General features: G+C 40.9%; 2 protein-coding genes across 2 annotated transcripts; both read right to left on the reverse strand.

The window, feature by feature from the left end:
* Positions 1 to 3476: 3476 nt before the first annotated feature.
* LOC120631720 (translation initiation factor IF-2-like) lies at positions 3477 to 5874 on the reverse strand. The gene is made up of 4 exons (XM_039901402.1): positions 5692 to 5874; positions 5440 to 5465; positions 5016 to 5197; positions 3477 to 3635 (listed from the first exon to the last, which is right to left on the reverse strand). Exons 1-4 carry the CDS (start codon positions 5766 to 5768, stop codon positions 3477 to 3479), a joined length of 444 nt encoding a protein of 147 aa, XP_039757336.1. The 5' UTR covers positions 5769 to 5874.
* A 5019-nt stretch (positions 5875 to 10893) lies between these two features.
* On the reverse strand, positions 10894 to 14059 carry LOC120631721. Its single transcript, XM_039901403.1, has 3 exons — positions 13573 to 14059; positions 12205 to 12279; positions 10894 to 11496 (listed from the first exon to the last, which is right to left on the reverse strand). Exons 1-3 carry the CDS (start codon positions 13609 to 13611, stop codon positions 10894 to 10896), a joined length of 717 nt encoding a protein of 238 aa, XP_039757337.1. The 5' UTR covers positions 13612 to 14059.
* Positions 14060 to 18976: the final 4917 nt, after the last annotated feature.

The raw sequence follows: 18976 nt of genomic DNA on the forward strand, positions 1-18976 counted from the left end.
CCTATCTTTAATAACACAAAAAAAAGTGAGTTGTTTGAGTGAGAGTTTGAGTTTTTTTGGTGTTGTTTTTTGGTTGGTATTGTTTGGAACGCGCATATCTCAGAAAATGCTGTTTCGATTTCGACTTTTTTTTCGACTGGTAGTAGGCTATATAACATCACGCTACGACCATTAATAAGAAATGTTGCAAAAACTGCAAAAAATATCCTTTTTGAGAGATTCCGATGCGTGCGATAAACAGTAAACGTTGAGCCAAACGACGGAAATATGAAGTAAGTACATCGGAGCTGTTTCTCTAATGTTCTATAAAACAGTCCGCGACAACATAAGACAACTTTTTGAAGTTGACTCATTCGCGGACGAAGTCGCGCGGGTCCGCTAATACAGTTATAAAATTAAAACAAGTAGAAAATAAGAAAAATTAAACGTAATATCAAAAAGGTTTATCAAGTCTACCAGGCAGCCTAGAGCCTATATAACCTATAAATATAACCTTAGCTAAGGCTTTTTAGGTTTAGTAATTACGTAGGTTATTCTTGTTTATAGATATTTTAGTTTATCATTTAGTTTAGATAAGTAGAATATATGAACAAAACAGCCCATGCGTTTATGCAAGTCATGGGTCGAATCGGCAAAGCAAAGTTAAAAGAAACTTGACGGTATATAAAGTATTATACTATTTCGGCCATCTTCTTATACTATTTAATAACAAAGCACACGTCCATTAATTAAAAAGCTCACTCAAGAAATCTTTATATATGTTAGTATTATCACTATATAAAATATAATATACTGAAGTCCACAAATCAAAAATATTGTTTCTTGTTACCCTTAAACATTCTAAGTTACAAAATAGTTACAATGTAACACTCACCACCCTTGGACACGTTGTGTCGTAAAGTCGGTCATACAAATATTCCCTCGATCATACGATATTCTTCAACACTTTTGGCCTGGTAACTAATCGTGGCTGCCTTTTATCCAACTTCGTTATTTGTATCTTAAATTGATACTCCTTTCCGCTTACGCCATTTTGTTTACCAACGTCGGTCAGAACAAGATGGTTGATAGGGCATGCTTTGATTTCATTAACGATCTCGGTAATGAGACCTTCGGCGTGCGCTATTGCTTCTAATGTATTATTTATGACCGTGTCAGAGTTTTTTGTAACACCAGGTGCCATTCTGTTTGCCTTACGATATTTACTAGTGGCCACTCGTGTCTTCTCAGGTATTTTGTGTGCTGCACGAACAAACTACGAGGCTGAGGCATTCGCGGCTCACTAATCATAAGTAGGTGTCACCGTTGTGTTTATAACAGTTTTATCGACTTTGGCGAGCATATAGTGCTACTTTGTTTCTAATATTTACTAACAAAGATTCGTATCTAGATTACTTAACTTGAGTTAAAATTCGAAGAGGTAAGCCAATACCTCCCTATAAGCAATCACTAAATTTGTCCTTTAGCGGACACGGGTCTCCTGCAAGAATGAGAAGGGTTCATGCCTTAGTAGTCCACTTCACACGCCGTTAAAAAAACTGAACAATTCTCAGGCATGCTCGTTTTAAGAAGTTTTCCTTCACCGTTAAAGAAAGTAATGATGGCACTTTTGATGCGTACATTTCATGTAAAATATGACATAGGAGTGAGTTGATGGCGATAAATAAATTCGTCAACTTAAAACTAAAGCTCCGAGGGTTCCAAACGCGGCCTGGTCTCAAAGAAGAAGCCCACAACAAACTTAGCCGGTTGCTATTTATTTTTGTTATAACCATCTCACATTGTCATTTAAAAACTATTAAAGAAGCAACCTGGTTAGTGTAATAACTTACACCCAAGCATTTTTATCGTTGACGTTGTCCTTAATACTATAATAGGACTTTTCTATAAGCTTACGTTTAATACAAACTTTGAACTTTTCAGAGACATCTCCAAAATATCAACTGTTAATTTATTGTAAAACTGTATACAATTTCCTTTAAATGAACTACTTTTTTTATGTAGTCTAGTATATTGCACTGAAAGTTTATTTTTGCTTCTAATGTTCAAATTATTGCAGTCACATTTTCTCTTAAATTTAGATATATTTTTGTGAACATACATTAAATTTTCAAATATGTATTGGCAAAAAACTGTCATTATCTTAACATCATTAAATTTATCTTGTAATGACTCTCTCGAGCCCATTTTATAAATCGCACGAACAGCCCTCTTCTGCAACACGAAAATACTGCCAATATCAGCAGCATTCAACATCATCATCATCATCACATCAACGGACAGACGTCCACTGTTGGACATAGGTCTTTTGTAGGGAGTTCCAAGTTCCACGGTTCTGAGCCGCTTGGATCCAGCGGCTACCTGCGACGCGCTTCATGTCGTCTGTCCACCTCGTTGGGGGCCGACCAACGCTGCGCTTACCAGTTCGGGGCAGTTTATGTCCGTTATGTGGCGTATCATCTTCACTGCATGGGTGGCAGAACTAAGCCTGTTCGATAAATTATTTACATGACGGCCCTATTGAAGTTTAGAAAGCGGACATAATATATGGCACTCTAAACTTGTTTTTATAGCACGTGACCCCTTACTTTGATCGTAGCTTACTTCTAGTTCTTTATAGACCTTATAGATGGTAACGATGAATTCGTCCGATTCATTCCAACCCCTCTTAGATTGCGAGTTAAAACAGGGTTTCTGAAGTAAGAGTTCTGTCTCTGATTCTCCTGCTAATCACCACACACCTCTTGTAAATATTAAATTTCAAGATTTATATCGACGACATAGAGCCGTCGTGTGCAAACCCTGTGCACGGCGACATGTCGTCCTCGTGATGCTGCAATGCAACGGAGAAGTAGCAGTCCAACGCGCATCACACCTTGGCTCCTCAGCGCCGGCGCCCTGCGGGGCGGCCGGGACAGTGGATTTGCACCATCTATCGACAGGTAGCATTAATAACTTGGATTCGCAATTAGCGCACAGGCGTCCTCTGTGATGTGCTCCGATGGGAGGAGACCAAGAGATGCCGCCACTAGTTTTCATTGAAAAAGAACTCGTTGTTCCAGCACTCACGATAGCCGCGCCCCATAAGCCCAGCGTCGAATTCAGTTACAGCCGTGTAACTGAATTTGCCACAGTTATGTGAAGTGGACGCAGACGCTCGTTTAAGAGGGTCTCTGGATAATTCGGATGCACAATTGCTACCGCTAGGTGGAGCTACAATCGGGTTCTAATAACAGCAGGCACACGGTTCGTTTTCCACTTTATTCTTCATTTTCGAAAACAACGTTAGCTAGATATTTTTTTCAAATCCTAGAAAATACGGACGATGGCTATAGTAGAAAAATAAAATGGAAATAGCTATGAAAGATAAATAAAACAATACGTGTAATTTTATAAAATATTTATTCTTAAACGTAGTGCTCGCAGAACAGCGTCTCATGCTGGCGAGCATGCTCGGCCCCGCCGCAGCGCCCGGCCTACGGCTGCGCGCGCCGCTTGAGCAGCGCGGGGCGCGGGGGGGGCGGGCGGCCGCGCGCGCGCGGGGCGGACGGGGCGGACGGGGCGGACGGGGCGGACAGGGCGCACGGGGCGCGCGGGGCCGGCGGTGCACGCTTGGCTAGCAGCACGCGCGTCAGCTGCAACAAGCTGCTGCTCAGGCGGGTGGGGGCGGAGAAGGCGGGGGCGGAGAAGGCTCGGGGGGATTAAGCGATGAAAATAAAGCAGTTCCTTCTCAATAAGCAACCTACCAAAAACAAAGAACTGCCTACAAAAAGCATGATATTTAATTCTGAAAAACTTTCCACGTTGTATACCCATACCCGTGACATCATATTTGGAGTAAAGCACAAGTGTTGAAAAAATTGACTTACAAAGTTTATGTAAACTGTTAACAATATGGCCGCTTTATCTTCCTTAAAGGTGTAAAACATAGATCAAGAAGAGAGGAAGTGATGCATATAAATATAATATATATATATATATATATATATATATATATAGAGTAGTTGTATCCTGCCACGCTTCGCTTCGTGGCACATTGTGATTGAATGGTCGAGAAAAAAAATAGATAAAAACAATCCTTGATGCATATATCATGCTACAATTTCAGCCCGATCATTGCAGAACTTTTTGAGTTTTTGAAGCGTACACAAACCAACATAACATTTATATATATATAGATATGTGTTTTAGCACTAAAGATGTCCCTCCTACTTGTCCAGGAAAGTCCCTACTACCCCCAAGCCTATTTAAGCTGCTAAGCTGCGTTCCAGTCCGAAGGGTGTCATTTCATAGGATGTGTTCCTTGCATGGCATTCAAAGTGTTCCTCTGTTTATTTAACAAATTATGGTTTTTCACTAACCATTAGGTTACCACAGCTTGGTCCATCATTTATTACTATAAAAAAACCTTTAGGATGTTATCAACAATTATAATTATGTACATAAATAATCACAAACACAATAAAGACCTCACAAAAGTAAATTTGAAAAATTGTAGACATTCCTTCGCTATTTGGTCTCGCCAGATTTAACTACACACACCGGCATATTTAGCGGAACACAAAAAAGGTTGGATATCAGTATCATGTAAGGTTGCTGGCTGGTTTATACGTCATTTCATTTAAAAAGAAATATTTTCAAATTAAGAAAACAACTGTACATCACATTATATGCAATTGTTTTAATATTATTCAAATTTTTTTTTTTTGCTCTCAATTAATTGATGTATAAACAAAAGATGTAACTTAAGAAAACCTATCAAAGATATATGTAGTTTTTTTTTTTAAATAAAAGAATTGCTCGTTAACGTTACGATAAATAAATTTAGGCATAAGTAATCGATGCTTAAATTACAATAACTTTAGCATTAATATAAGGCATCTACGAATTAAGTTTGATCTGATGTTACTAGATCTTTATTATAGTACTAATAGTAATTTTTAAATATTCTCTTTTCTCCATTTCTTCGAACTTTGTGCAAATATCAATATGAATGACTTCGGAAGCGCACTCACCCGCGGCTGGCCGCCGGTGACGGAGAGCGCGCCGCCCGCGTCGCCGTCCGCGGGCGGCGCGGCGGGCTCGTCGTCCGCGAACACGATGGGCAGGCGCAGGATGTCGGCGGCGCCCAGCGCGCGCGCCACCACGCGTGCGTCTGCGGGCACGGCACGTGAGCGACTGCCCGACTGCGGTTGCACTGAGCGGATACGCACGACTTCTGAAAACCGCCTCGCCGGAGGCCCGGGGCGCCCGCGACCGCGCCGTAGTGCGCGAGTACTCGTCGTGGGTAGTGTAGGTAGCGAAAGTGTGTCTGTCGGTCTGTTAATTATTATCTGTGTTCGGCTCGACCGTTGCCGATCTTGATCAAATTTGGCACAAAGGTAGAATCGGGACAAAGAATATTTCGCATGCCGAAATAACACGGGCGGCAGCACTCACCCACTATCTCGACGGCACGGTTTGCGCTGAAACAACAAATATCGCCGTTATAATATAACGTTGACTGCTAGCTACACAAAAAGAGCTACAATTCCGAGAAACCGTATTGCCACTAGATGGCACTTTGCGAGCTTGTGCAGTGCGCTAATCGGGATTTTCATCGCTCTATTGTTCTTCAACTGTAACATGAGCACTGGTGTTAGTGGTAGTCCGCGACACCTACGTACTAATGCTCGTTCTCCCGGTACTCACCCGTGCGCGCGCCGCTCGTCAGAATCCGCGCCGCTCGCCACGCCGCTCGCCGCGCCTGCATGGGCGAGGAGGGTCATTACAGGCAATCCTTAGGAGTTACTTTATGTATTATTCAAATTCAATTATGTTGCTTTTTATCATACATGAAATCCTTCATATTATAGTAGGATTTTTAAAGCTTACGTAAACTTTGTACTCATTGAGAGACATCTCAAGGATGTAATCTGGTAATTTGTTATAAAATAAGACAACGACCCTTAAATAATTTACTGATTTCATGTAGCCTAGTACGCTGCACTACAATTTTATTTTGACTTCTAATATTAATATTCGCGACAGTCCCCTTTCTTTGAAAATTTTGCTATATTTAAAACACAATCAATATTAGCAGCATTAGCCCATAATGTTATGCTATACACAAGCCTGGCAGCTAGTGACTATCTGCCATCCGATGTAACTTCTTAACCGCGTTTGCTGCAGAGCTAACTAACTCTGTTCGGTAAATTGTTTATATGTGGGCCCCATTGAAGTCTAGCATCTAACGTAATACCTACAAATATTGTCGTGTACACTAAAGATCCAATTTCTCTTTATTAAGTTGTACAATGGTTTTTACTTGTTAAACATTCGGTACCGCGAGTTTTAAGCACTTAGTTTTTTTTCGTTCAGAACTAAAATACTGGTCTCAAACCATCGTACTACTTTAGCGAGGTGTTTTAGCTCTTATGTAGGGTACTCAAGGTCTGGTGCAGAGGCGGGTTTCTAGCTGCGGACTTTTGGCCTGAAAGTATACCCTTAGACCAAACGTTCGATACGATAGACTATAGTCTATCGTCTATAGACTATAGTCTATCGTCGTTTTTTGGAAGCGAGATCAATGTCAGTTGTCACTAAACGTAGGTTTTCACCGAACCACAATCGGATGCCTGGATGATTTACGTGATTTCGGTGATTCCTAGACAAAAGAACTTTTACGTGATGTCTAATACGTCTTACGTCAGGCGTAAGGGGACTCTTAAACTGCCACTTGACAGATTTAAAAAAATAAAAAATATGAGTGTACCAACGGAAAATACCAAGAACCAACCAATACTCGTGGCAAGAGCCACAGACAGGTTGGGTGATACGAGTTGCCTAGTGAGAATCGATTATACTTAGGTTTGCGTAATGCATGGCGTGCGAGTACGTACGCGGCGCGGGCTCGGCGCGGCGCGGCGCGCGCACGGCGTCGCGGGCCCAGCGCGCGCACTCCTCCTGCGGACACGGGCCCAGTGGCTCATCGGCAAAACTACTCTGCTGTTCAATCTTTACTCAAAATTTACTCAAAAACACCGTTGAAACGTCAAGTCAGTCTGTTTGTAGTGACTCTACCACCGGCACGGAAGGCGGATTCCACTGAGAAGAGCCGCCAAGAAACTCAGCGAGTGCTCTATTCCAACATCATTTTATAAGATTAAAAACCTTTAGAATTTTTCTGTTTTGTGAGAGATGAGAGCGGAGTGGCCCGCTTCCGAGCGGCCTTGGAGGAATAAGGAATTCACCAATCGTGTAGTAACCACGATTGGTCAAATGTATTTTAATATATTGTTTAAACTTAGGTAAAGGTAGATCCAATATTCCCTTCGGTATCATTTTGTAAAGGTCATGCGATAGATATAACAATAAATACAAACATATTGACATATTCTTTTCGAGAGGTTTCGGTCCGAAATCAAGAAATGTGTCGAAGTCGTGTCCTGCTTTCGGAAGCAAACCTTACCTGACTGTTGAACGCGAGCTAATTAAGCACATCTACCCGATCAATAAATTTGTGGCAACTAAACTTGCTTATTGGAATTTTCTTATTTAATTTTGTAACTGTGTAAAATGTATAGCTGTTTGTTTTAATAAAAAAAAAAAAAAAAAGATCCCCACTAAGGATTTCTGTGCTTTTCTATGCAGATATTACTAATTAATGTCTGTTTCTAGTATGTCGATTGTTTATATCGACTTTTGTTAATAATTACTTGTGTTTTGTTTAATAAAAAATATTTTATCATAAATATTTTGCGTGGCTACTGTAAGTATACCTATTTTTTTTCAATTTGGCACGAAGGGATTCGCGTGATCTAAGTTTATATATCGATCACACAGCTCTTTTCAGTAGTATAAATATAGTTTCTATATCACCCTCCCTCATAGCAAGTCTGTTATCTGTCTACCTGTATCTGTTAACTGTCTCATTCTTCTGACAGCATTAACAGCTAAGCTGAACTACCAGCTGTATCTTACAATCCAAGGAACGAACTCCTAGAAAAACTGTGCAGTTCTGCATTTTTAATGATTCTCTATTTATCATTACTTTTTCATGAACTTGATTTACATTTGGTAACATAAATTCCTTACACTTTTTTTTTCTTTGCGTTAAAAACTGACCGATTAACAGTAAACTAGTGAGATACATGCGACATAGCACGGCTTACATCGTCAGAATTGTCTTTACTTCAGTCAGTCTTGAAAATTAAAGATGTATCATCTGCAAACGGCACAATGTCAAGTAAGTATTACCGACACGGTGTTGGAGATCATTTATGTACACCAAAAATAGAAAAGGACCCAGAATTACGCCTCGCGGGACACCCATCGAGGTCGATGTACCCCGAGACTTTTTGCTTTTTATGCATACCTTTTGTGTGCTATCACTCAGATAAGAGGCAATCAAATCAAGTGCATCACGTTGGATGCGGTAGGGGCTCAGTTAAAATAATAAGGTTTTACGTTTAACGCTATCGATTGCCCCGGTTAGATCATTTTTATTGCCAGATTTAAATATAGCACCTATCGGGCACCGAAACACTTCCAGAGGAATCCGCACTCACCGCCACGGCCGCGTCCAGCGCCTCCTGCGGCAGCGCCAGGCGCCGGCGCGCGCGGCGCGGCAGCCGCAGCGCGTCGTCCGCGCCGCCCAGCAGCAGCACGCGCCGCGCGCCCGCGCCCGCCGCCAGCGCGCCCGCCGCGCCGCGCCCCGCCGCGCCCGCGCCGCCCAGCACCGCCAGCAGCGGCACCCGCACGTCCGCCAGCGCGCCCTCCGCCGCGCCCTCCGCCGACAGCAGCGGCGGCGCCAGCAGCAGCAGCGCGCGCACGCCCGGCGCCGCGCCCGCCGCCAGCCACGCGCCCAGCGCCGCGCCCGCGCCCGCGCCGCCCAGCAGCACGGGCCGCGCGCCCGCCGCCGCCAGCACGCCGCCCAGCGCCGCGCGCGCCTCCAGCGCCCGCGCGAAGCACCAGCGCTCGGGCGGCGCGCGGCCGGGCGCGGGCCCGCCCAGGCGCCGCACGTGCAGGCGCGCGCCCAGGCGCCGCGCCCAGCGCTCGGCCAGCTCGCCGCCGCCCGGCGCCAGCGCCAGCCACGGGCCCGGCGCCGACGCCGGTCGCGCCTCTGCCGGAGTACCCCGCGTCATTTGCGCCCGATCCCTTCTCGGGGGGCGTGCGATGTGTGTGTAAACGTATGCGAGGACGTTTTTAATGTTTCCGATTCACATTCCGAATAATCTCACATTTTAGATCTTTTGTAACCGACCTTCTTTTTTTTACCTCCATCGTCGAGGGTGTTCCCCAGGGTGCACACGAAGTCACCAATCAACCAATCTTGTATTAATAGTTTTCAGTTATGAGTCAACATTCATTTATTTCAAGTAGGCCCAGTTTATAAATACTTTAGAAACGTCGAGTCAGTCTGTTTGTAGAGACTCCACCACCGGTTCCGCCAAGAAACTCAGCAGATTGCTCTTTTCCAACATCATTTTACAGTTTACAATGAAAAAATATATAAATAGCGAATTTTCTATCTTGTGAGAAATGAGAGCGAATCCTGCTTCCGAGCAACCTTGTCGTTAAGAAATTCGTAAGTATAGTAACCACGATTTATTAAATGTGTCAATGCATAAGTTTAAATGATGTGTTGAAACATCGTTTAAACTTATGCATTGACAGGTCCTAATTTACCTTGGGAATCATATTATAAAAGCATACTCGATCCCACAAATGACTTCTGCGCCTTTCGCAAACGATATGCAGATGTCACTCACTTATGTCCAATTCGAGTAAGGCGGTTGTTTATATCCACTTTTTGTGTATAAAGATTAATCTTTTGTTTTACAAATACTAAGTATATTGTTATAAATATATTGTGAGACTACCTTAAGTATACCTATTTCTTTAAACTTTTCACGGAGGGATTCACGAAATTTAAGTTTATATATTGACCGTACAGTTCTTTTCTGCAATATGTATATAGTTTCAATATCAGCAGCTTTGCCCCATTATAAGATCCCGTAAGACATCACACTATGAAAGTACGCATAGTAAACAAGTCTTGCAGTTTCTACGTCAGTAAACTGTCAAATATTTCTGACAGCGTAGGCAGCCGAGCTTAGTTTACCTGCTATTGAATATATCTGAAACTTACAGTCTAAGGTCATTCATGCCCTGAAAAATTGTAGAATCTTAAATTTTTAGTGATTCTCCATTTATTATTATATTTTTATTAACTTTCTTTACATTTGGTAAAATATTTCAACACACTTAGTTTTTTCATCACGACACATGCGACATAGCACGACTTACATCGTCAGAGTTATTTCTACCTCTATAAGTTTTAAAATTTAGAGATGTATAATCTCCAAACAGTACAATGTCACAAGTTTCACTGACATGGGGTGGTAGATCATTTATATTCACTAAAAATATAAAAGGACCCAAAATTGAACCCCGTGGAACACCCATTGACGTAGACGACCCCTGAGACTACGGTTCCGGCACTGAGATATGAGGCGACCAAATTAAGTGCTACGTATTAGATACCATAGTTGGCTGGTTTAAAAAGCAAGGTTTTATGATAACCACAATCGAATGCTTCGGATAGATCACAAAAAAAACAATGGTATTCTGCGAACGTTCTTAGGCAAATATTTAGGAATTATAGCCGTCGGTTTGTTTCGTAGGTAGTAAATTGTTTGTTTATTGTAAATTTACAGGCTTCAGCCGAGTAAAGTGTATTGATGTTATTAAATTATTTGTTTTTCATATTCTAGTGTAGTGACAAATTTATTTACAGTGAGAGTCGTCGCATCATCTGCGAACACGACACAAGGACGATGGGTCAAATTCGGCACGTCATTTACGAAAATTAAGAATAATAAGGGGCCCAAAATGCCGCCCAGTGGAACACTATGTGACACTATTGGAAAGCGAGCGCGTACCTCCGACCGCGTCCAGCGGCTCCGCGCGCGGCGCGGGCTGCGGCGGCAGGCGCGCGGCCAGGCCCGGCGCCGCGCGCAGCAGCTCCCGCAGCGCCTCGCCCAGCAGGCGCCGCAGCGCGCGCGGCAGGCGCGGCGGCAGCGCGCACAGCAGCCACGCCGCCGCGCCGCCCCAGTGCGGGGCCAGCGCGCGCCGCAGCCGCCGCGCCGCCGCCGCCGCGCCCTCGCGCCGCGCCCGGCGCCCCGCCGCGCGCCCGCCCGCCGCGCGCTCCAGCCGCAGCGCCCGCAGCGCGTCCACGACGGCGCGCGCCAGCCGCGCGTGCGCGGGGCCCGGCGCCGCGGCGCGCAGGCTCTCCTCCCACTCCGAGTCGTCGTCGTCGTCGTCTTCGTCGGAGTCGTCGTCGTCGCTGCAGCTGTCGGCGGGCGGCGCGGGCGGGCTCGCGGGCGGCGCCAGCACGTCGAGGCGCGCGGGCGGCGCGGGCGCGGGCTCGAGCAGCACCCGCAGCTGCGCGCAGAGCGGCGCGGCGCGCGGGCGCGCGTACGAGTGCTCGCCCCACACGCTGGCGCGCGGCTCCTGCGCCACACGACACTTTCACTCCGCGCGACCGCTCCGTACGAGTGGCGAGTCCCCATATATTACTTATTTGCCCAAACTGAGACCTCGGGCTGCTCATAGTTATTTAATTATTCCCGTCCGTATTTCCACACGATATTTCTTAAGCTTAATTTGCTATAGACCGTTACGACCGAAGAAATCTGAGAGAAAGTGGTAGGACCGGAGCCGATCATACCGATACCTTTCAGTGAATATAAAACGTGGCAACATAAACAAACGCAATCCTCACACTCGGAGCTATGGATTAACGAAAATGAGTGTAAACATAGCTTACAGGCTTAGTTTGTTGTGGGCTTCTTCTTAGACCAGGGTGTGTTTGGAACCATTGTAGCTTTAGTTTTAAGTTGACGAATTCAGTTATCGACATCAATTCACTTCTATGTTTTTGTTTATGTTATTCTATGTTTTACATGTAATGTACGCATTAAAAGTGCCATATATGTACCTTTTTGAATAAAGAAATGGAAAAGAACAAAGAAGAAGAAGAATCTGAGTGGCCACTTTGTATATTCATTAAAAATTATTATACAAGTTATTTTTTACCCAAGTCTATTTAAAAACTACGCCGCTGCATGAAAAAAGACGAGGAGGACCCAACACCTGCTTCATTGCTTCTCTCTATGAGAATTTTAGTCAATAACAAAAAGTACAATATTGATGCCTCACCTCTTCCCCGCCGACCGCCCGCACGTGTGCCACCAATCGCTCGTGCAACGTGGCCGCATCCATGGAGTCCGGACTCTGCAGAGCACTCACAATGTACCACCTATGTGCTAAACTACACATCTTTAATTTGAAAATACCTTTTGAATAACACAAATTTATGACCATATTTTGTAAGCGACTGTTTATATCAACTTTCTGTTTAGAGATTAATATTTTGTCTTACAAATACCATATTATTATAAATATATTGTGAAGCTACAGAAAGTATATCTATTTATTTAAATTTCTAAAAAGGGATTTGCATAATTTAAGTTAAAATATTGATCTTACAGCTGATGATCTTGAGCTGATGATTCAATACCCAATCCCAAATAAAATACATTATCGACCATGCAAAACATTGCTCAGTTGCAAAAATACCTGGTTGGTTGATAAATTTAATATATTTAATTTGCAATACAGTGGTTAAAATATACTTATTGTTACTCCATACAGTGTCTTTACATGTAGGTTTCATGTTTGGGAAGTTGGACAGACCTACCATTAGATGGTGGTTGGTTGTGCTTGTGCACAGGCAGGTTAGCTGTGGCATCTAGATGACAAGATGGCACAGCCACACTGCATTGTAAGAACTACTGGGGCCTGCCAAATTATAGTTGAAGCATAGCCTTAACTTAATTAACAATAATCCATAATAAGTATATCTTTTAAAGTCATAACAGAGGAGTACTAAAAAATAAAGATAAGATAAGAAGAGATTTTTGGGGTCTCAAAAATGTGGAGCTCCTGAGGTGAGACATGATGTACTAACAAATAACAATTAATCTTACAGTTTGCCTTAATCCCTTACTGCATAACCTCATTAAATAAATAAATATACTGCCACAATACACACATCGCCATGTAGCCCCAAAGCAAGCGTAGCTTGTGTTATGAGTACTAAGATTGCTGTTGGATATTTGTATAAACATTAAATACCTATAATATACAGATAAACACCCAGACACTGAAGAACAATCATGTTCATCACACAAACATTTTCCAGTTGTGGGAGTCGAACCCACGGCCTAGGACTCAGAAAGCAGGGTCGCTGCCCACTGCGCCAGTCGGCCGTCGAATTGTCATAGTATTCGTTTACCGAGTTATGTGCTTGTTATTGCACACATAGCATTATCGTTACTAAGTACGTTTCCACTTTCTTGCAAAGTATTGTATAGAACGGGAAAAATTGTTGACCACTATAAACTAAACTGCCTTTAATTAAGTTCAGTTAAAACTCAACTGAAAGTCAAAGGAAATAAGATTCTGCAGATGTAACAGTTAACTTGATCTCCCTATGCACGAAAATTTATATATTTTAGAATGCACCTCATGTCCGACTTCCAAGACATCTGTAGCCATCACCATTTGCGTCTCGACCAGTTCAACTTCACAAAGTAATGTGTTATTGTTTTAAAGAATCACAATTCATCGAGGTTATTTTTATCAAAATATTTGGAAAAATTAGATTTGAAAGTGATTTGATTTTACTTTTTTTTAATTTTGCCCTTCAGAACCGGCAAAGATCATTGACCGTACAGCCAATTTGAATCCTCCCAATCACAATCACCACACAGAAACAGACTCAGATCACAGATTAATGAGTACTTTTATTGAGAGGTCACTATGATTTTTTTACTTGCAATGGTTATTACATTTACTTGTCTGTGCCTCAGGTGACTATGAAAAGTATACTCAGTCTACGATGAAAAGCTACGACCTCTATTGTTAGAGTACGATAGAGTATAATAAACGTCAGTGTATGATTCTAATTAGCGTAATTAGTCAGTCGCACAGTCTTCTTCTACTTTTGATTTATGGCTTTTCGTAATGCCGAAACAGCACAATGTACTAGTGTCAACTGTCAAGTAGCTTGGAATTAGGCACACACACAGTCAAACACAGATATAAGACCTAGTCAAACTTAAAGTGCTCAAGTGGCAACACCATTTTTTTAACTACGGCTCTGTGTAATACGGCAGTCTGACCAAGAAAATAAAAAAAACATCGTTATATTAAAATGAAACTATTTTTTTCTATACAGTTGTAGTGATGGTGATGATGATTAGTCGGAGTAAGTCTGTCAAATCAACATCATCGTCATCATCACCTATGAAAATCATTCCTCGGCGTGCACTGAGAAAGCTATTGGTGATACATAAATAATATGTAGTAAAATTAAATAAAAAACATCCGAACATACGACAACGCTCTGAGGTAAAAAAAAAATTATACACTTGTATATTCAATTGAATTGAAAACCTCTTTTTTTTGTAGTCGATGACTTGAAAGTACTTTCTTACAAAGTCTGGACGTACATCATTCAAACCACAAGATGCAAACGAGATTAAAGATAAGTATATTTCATTTACGTAAAACCTATAGTTGCTAAAAGCTGTAAGCAATTTGTTGTAAATATATCAACAAACCATAGTTTGGATACTCATTGATGATATATTCATAGTGTTTTGAAAATAGAATGACGGCCTTTACTAGACTATCAAAGAAAAGTATATGATCTATGGTGAGGATTTGAATTATTTAATTGAGAAAAGGAGATTAAGTAAAGTAGGTAGGTACCATAATAGAACGTTACAAATTGGGAATAGATGATTTATAATGGAAACGATATACTTAACGAAATATCGTCGTGGAGTTGTTAGGTATATCTCTAATCCTTTGGGTTATTTCGGTATCATATATGGAGCCCTAGCATTATTTTATAAAGACAGTTTATGTAGCAGAGGTTGCGAAAAAGTCCTGCAGGGCTAGTATGGGCGGGGGACATTTTCTCCACGGGGGAAGGATATAACGTTTATCCCCTCACGCATTTATATCCACCCCCCGAGCATGGGCACACGGGTGGACAATATATCCACGGTGGATATAATAGGGGAAAGACGAACCCCCGGTAAATGTCACAAATTAATTATTCTAATCTGTGCTCATGGTTTTGACAAATAAATTTTTCGTTTTCTGTTTTGTTTTAGTTGTCTAAGTTTTTTAATGTTTTTTTTATCTATAAATGTTCCTCGTCTGCGGCTGTTTGTTTATATTATTTATTCTGGATTTTTCAAAGTGGTATAAAACCTACCTTTCGAGAAAATAAAATGAGTGCTAAAAAGTAAGTCTTCTATTATAAAATGTTTGAAAAAGTGACTACCTATTGATTTAGAAGCGTACCTAATGAATGAATGTTTTACAGTGAAAGTAAACAGAGACGTTAATCATCAAGATCCAATCCTGTTTACATATCCAATTATTGATCTTGTACTATTTTATTTAAAGTTGTGCTTGCCTTTTTCTATGGCCCATTAGTTGACAAATTTGTGTTTATTCAGATCAAGAAGTAATAAAATACAATTGCAAATGTTGGTAGATTTCATGCCAACCCACAAACACCTTGCCACTGGGGAATTCACAGGAACTCTTAGGAGCCAAAAGGGCAGACTCCCAGTGGCAAATCTTAGTCATTACTGAAGGAGCATGGGCCAGATGGGACGGTCAATCAGTGGAAACAGTTAAGTCAATTTTGCGGTAAAGTAAGCAAGTGCAAAATTTATTAGTGTTGTTGGCATCAAACAAGTCTTGCATAATTTTTCTTTTATTTGCAGACGTGGCAGGACATTAAAAAAGCTGCAACAGCACGGGGACGCAGCACCACAGGCAACATATACATAGTATACATGTTGCTGTAAAGTCAACCAAGTGAAGAATTTATTTATTTTCCAGAGTAGGTATAGATGGAAGAATGCAGGATGCTCATTTATCACACAAAAATAAATTAAAAAGGATGAAAAGGTTAATTTAGAAATTTTATTAATTAAAATATGTATTTATAAATCTTTCTCTTTTTTGACGAGCAACTGTTAACAATCTTGTTTGATCCATATTTGATGTATGATGTCGTTCTTCGCTCGTATTTACAAAATTTACTGTCATTTGCTCCATTAGAGTTCTGAAATATACAAATTATATTATGCTCAATACTGTTGACCCAAATTAGTAGGGCAAATTGTATGTGAAAATGCAGGATCAATGATTTATAAGGAACCATTATTATAAGATATAATTTTATAATATTACCAAACATTAATGTGCCCAATAATAATAAGTTATGGGAACTTAAATATTATTTAAAGTATATATTTACAATACACGCCTATAATGATGCATAATATTATAAAGTGTTATGCAGGCATATATAAGTGGAGATGCTTTTTCGGGACTGTAATGAAGCACCCAGTCAATCCCCAAGCTGCGAAATGTGTCTTTGAGGTACCTATTGGCCCTTTCCACACAGTTTCTTACTTGGCAGTGCCAGTTTCTCTGCAGAACTATTTGGTGCAGCTTCTAAATCCGGAGTCATCATCCAAGGCTCTAGAGCATAGCCTGAGTCCCCAATAAAATTCTACTTTGTTATTTAAACATGTAAATTAATTCCTACTTGTTTTGCTTTTTCAGATTTTCTCCAAGATTTTAATAAAATGTTGAATAGAAATATATGCACAATCCTACATTGTAATTTGGACGTGATGATTAACCCATGCCCATGTTAAATAATTTATCAGACATTTTTTTTTGTATTTTCTTATATTTCATTACTAAATACAGTATCTACTGCCAAGTTTTTGTACTAATTCCTCAAATAAACAATTTTATTATAATGAGACATTGTTTTTTGTATATTCATATAAATAATTTACCAGACTAGTCGTATACAACATATGCAGCAGAATCCTAGGCATGTAATTTCTAGGTAATTATGAGGAGTATAATATAATGATATAGGTAGGTGTGTAACTTTTTTTGATTTGCATTGTTTCCCTTTTATACTAGTAAATGGCAACAATAAGTAAAGTTTTGAAAGTTTGCACATTTTATTTAAAACATACATAAGATGTAGTACTGTCCGATTCTACTTTCATACAGCTGTATCTTTTCATATTTTACTTTAGAGTTAATAAATATGAATTGGTCATGGACACACACCACAATCTGTAAAACATATTTTAAAATTATTAACTTACTTGATTGTTTAAGTTTTTGATAAACTCTAGATCTAAATAATTTGTCTTTACCAGTTGAACATCTATCGTGGATCTCCAGAGTCTGTTCCCGGGAATAATATCTACTTTGGCATTAGTCTAAAATGAAATGAAAAATAATTAAAGTACCTAGCATTGAATATCTTTGCTATGTACTTATACTGAAGTACTAAGTACTGACTAATAATTTTATTATTAAAGTAAGTATATCTATATTTGATGAGGGGATGTCTGCCATTGCCAGACGGGTGATCAGTCCTATGTAAGGACCATTCCACCCTATTCCCCATGTTTGAGACACAGGTTTTACTGGTGTCCCGGCAGGGTCCCCCCTGAAACCTACCAGTCTCTGTGGTGAACCTAACAATATCCCCTAAGGTGAGGTTTGCTAGGTCTTCTTCACTTATTCTATCCTTACCTTGTAGTTCCCATCTTACCAACACGTACAAGGGGCACTCGGCTATAAAGTGAAAACTAGTTATCACATCACTGCACTTTGAACAGGATGGGATTTATATTTACTAATGAGAATTATTAGGAAGTAAGTACCTATATATAGTCACATACTGACAATAGCTCCAGTAATTTGGGTCAGTTATTTGCTGACTGTTGTTTGAGCAACAGCCATGGTCTTGACCTGTCCCCGCTGATAACTACCGTCCGCTAATAGCCTTAAAGATGTGAGAACCTAGACAAAAAGTGATTAGCCATGCTTTTTTTTAAACCTACGTTCATATATAGATGATGTCTTTGCACAAGGTGATTTTAGGTACTTAATAACAACTTACTTTTATGTGCACTGGTAGTCCATCGACAGCATTTAGTGGTTAGTGCCTCTTTAAGGTCCTCGCACGAGTACAGCACACAATTTTTACCCATCCGAAACAAGTGTTGGAACTCTGCATCGGGAAATTCGAACGGATTACTGGCGTCACGTATAGATCGCCGGTGTAATTTTCGTTCAGATTTCTCCATTTCACTTGAATAATAAGAGCCCCAGAAAGCACGAGACATGTTTTTTTCGACTTTAATTCGTTAACAGAATTTTAAACCCACGTCTAAGGACGGGGATAAAATTGTCTCTTTCAAATGTCAAAAAAGGATAGTCTTTCCCCTTTCATTTCTTCCCATGCTATGGGCGGGGGATATATATCCACGAGAAATGTCAAACGGGGATAAATTTATCCTCTCCCCTGTTGCCGTGCTCTGGCAAGGGGAAAAGATAATTATATCCCTTGATAGAGGATATAATCGGGGGATATAATTTATATCTCCTGCCCGTGCTAGCCCTGCTGATGTTATAAGTGATAATAGTTATTGTTTGACCTGTCTTAAAATATGTCTTGTATAGTCTTGTATCAAAGGGCCTAGCGTTATTACATATGACAATGTTGTAATTGTGTTTATAAGTCTTTGTTTTAATTGCTTGAATAAAAGAGCAATGGTAGTTTCTTGCCAGTGGTCTTCTCTGCCGAAGACAGCATTCCGAACTGGTAGTAGAATCATTTAAAGGTTACAAGTAATATGAATTATAGAGAAGCATAATATACAGTATTAGAGTTGGTCCAGTTGTTTTATTTTACTCCTTAGGGAGACAGGGTTATAGAGTACCCACAACACTGCTCTAATGCAGGTTGGTGTGCTTTAATTATATCTTTTATAAAATTAATAGGTACTTTAATAGT

Source organism: Pararge aegeria, chromosome 18, assembly GCF_905163445.1.
Source record: "Pararge aegeria chromosome 18, ilParAegt1.1, whole genome shotgun sequence".
Lineage (NCBI taxonomy): Eukaryota > Metazoa > Arthropoda > Insecta > Lepidoptera > Nymphalidae > Pararge > Pararge aegeria.

What these genes read in the sequence shown, in the direction of transcription:
- LOC120631720 (XM_039901402.1), bottom strand. Translation starts at nt 5,768, where the DNA reads ATGACCCTCCTCGCCCATGCAGGCGCGGCGAGCGGCGTGGCGAGCGGC. An exon ending in GACGAGCGGCGCGCGCACGG is followed by an intron (nt 5,466 to 5,691) that starts GTGAGTACCGGG and finishes TTGTTGTTTCAG; the next exon opens with CGCAAACCGTGCCGTCGAGA. An exon ending in TCACCGGCGGCCAGCCGCGG is followed by an intron (nt 3,636 to 5,015) that starts GTGAGTGCGCTT and finishes AGCTTGTTGCAG; the next exon opens with CTGACGCGCGTGCTGCTAGC.
- LOC120631721 (XM_039901403.1), bottom strand. Translation starts at nt 13,611, where the DNA reads ATGGTGATGGCTACAGATGTCTTGGAAGTCGGACATGAG. An exon ending in TCTTGGAAGTCGGACATGAG is followed by an intron (nt 12,280 to 13,572) that starts GTGCATTCTAAA and finishes AGTGCTCTGCAG; the next exon opens with AGTCCGGACTCCATGGATGC. An exon ending in GGGCGGTCGGCGGGGAAGAG is followed by an intron (nt 11,497 to 12,204) that starts GTGAGGCATCAA and finishes CGTGTGGCGCAG; the next exon opens with GAGCCGCGCGCCAGCGTGTG.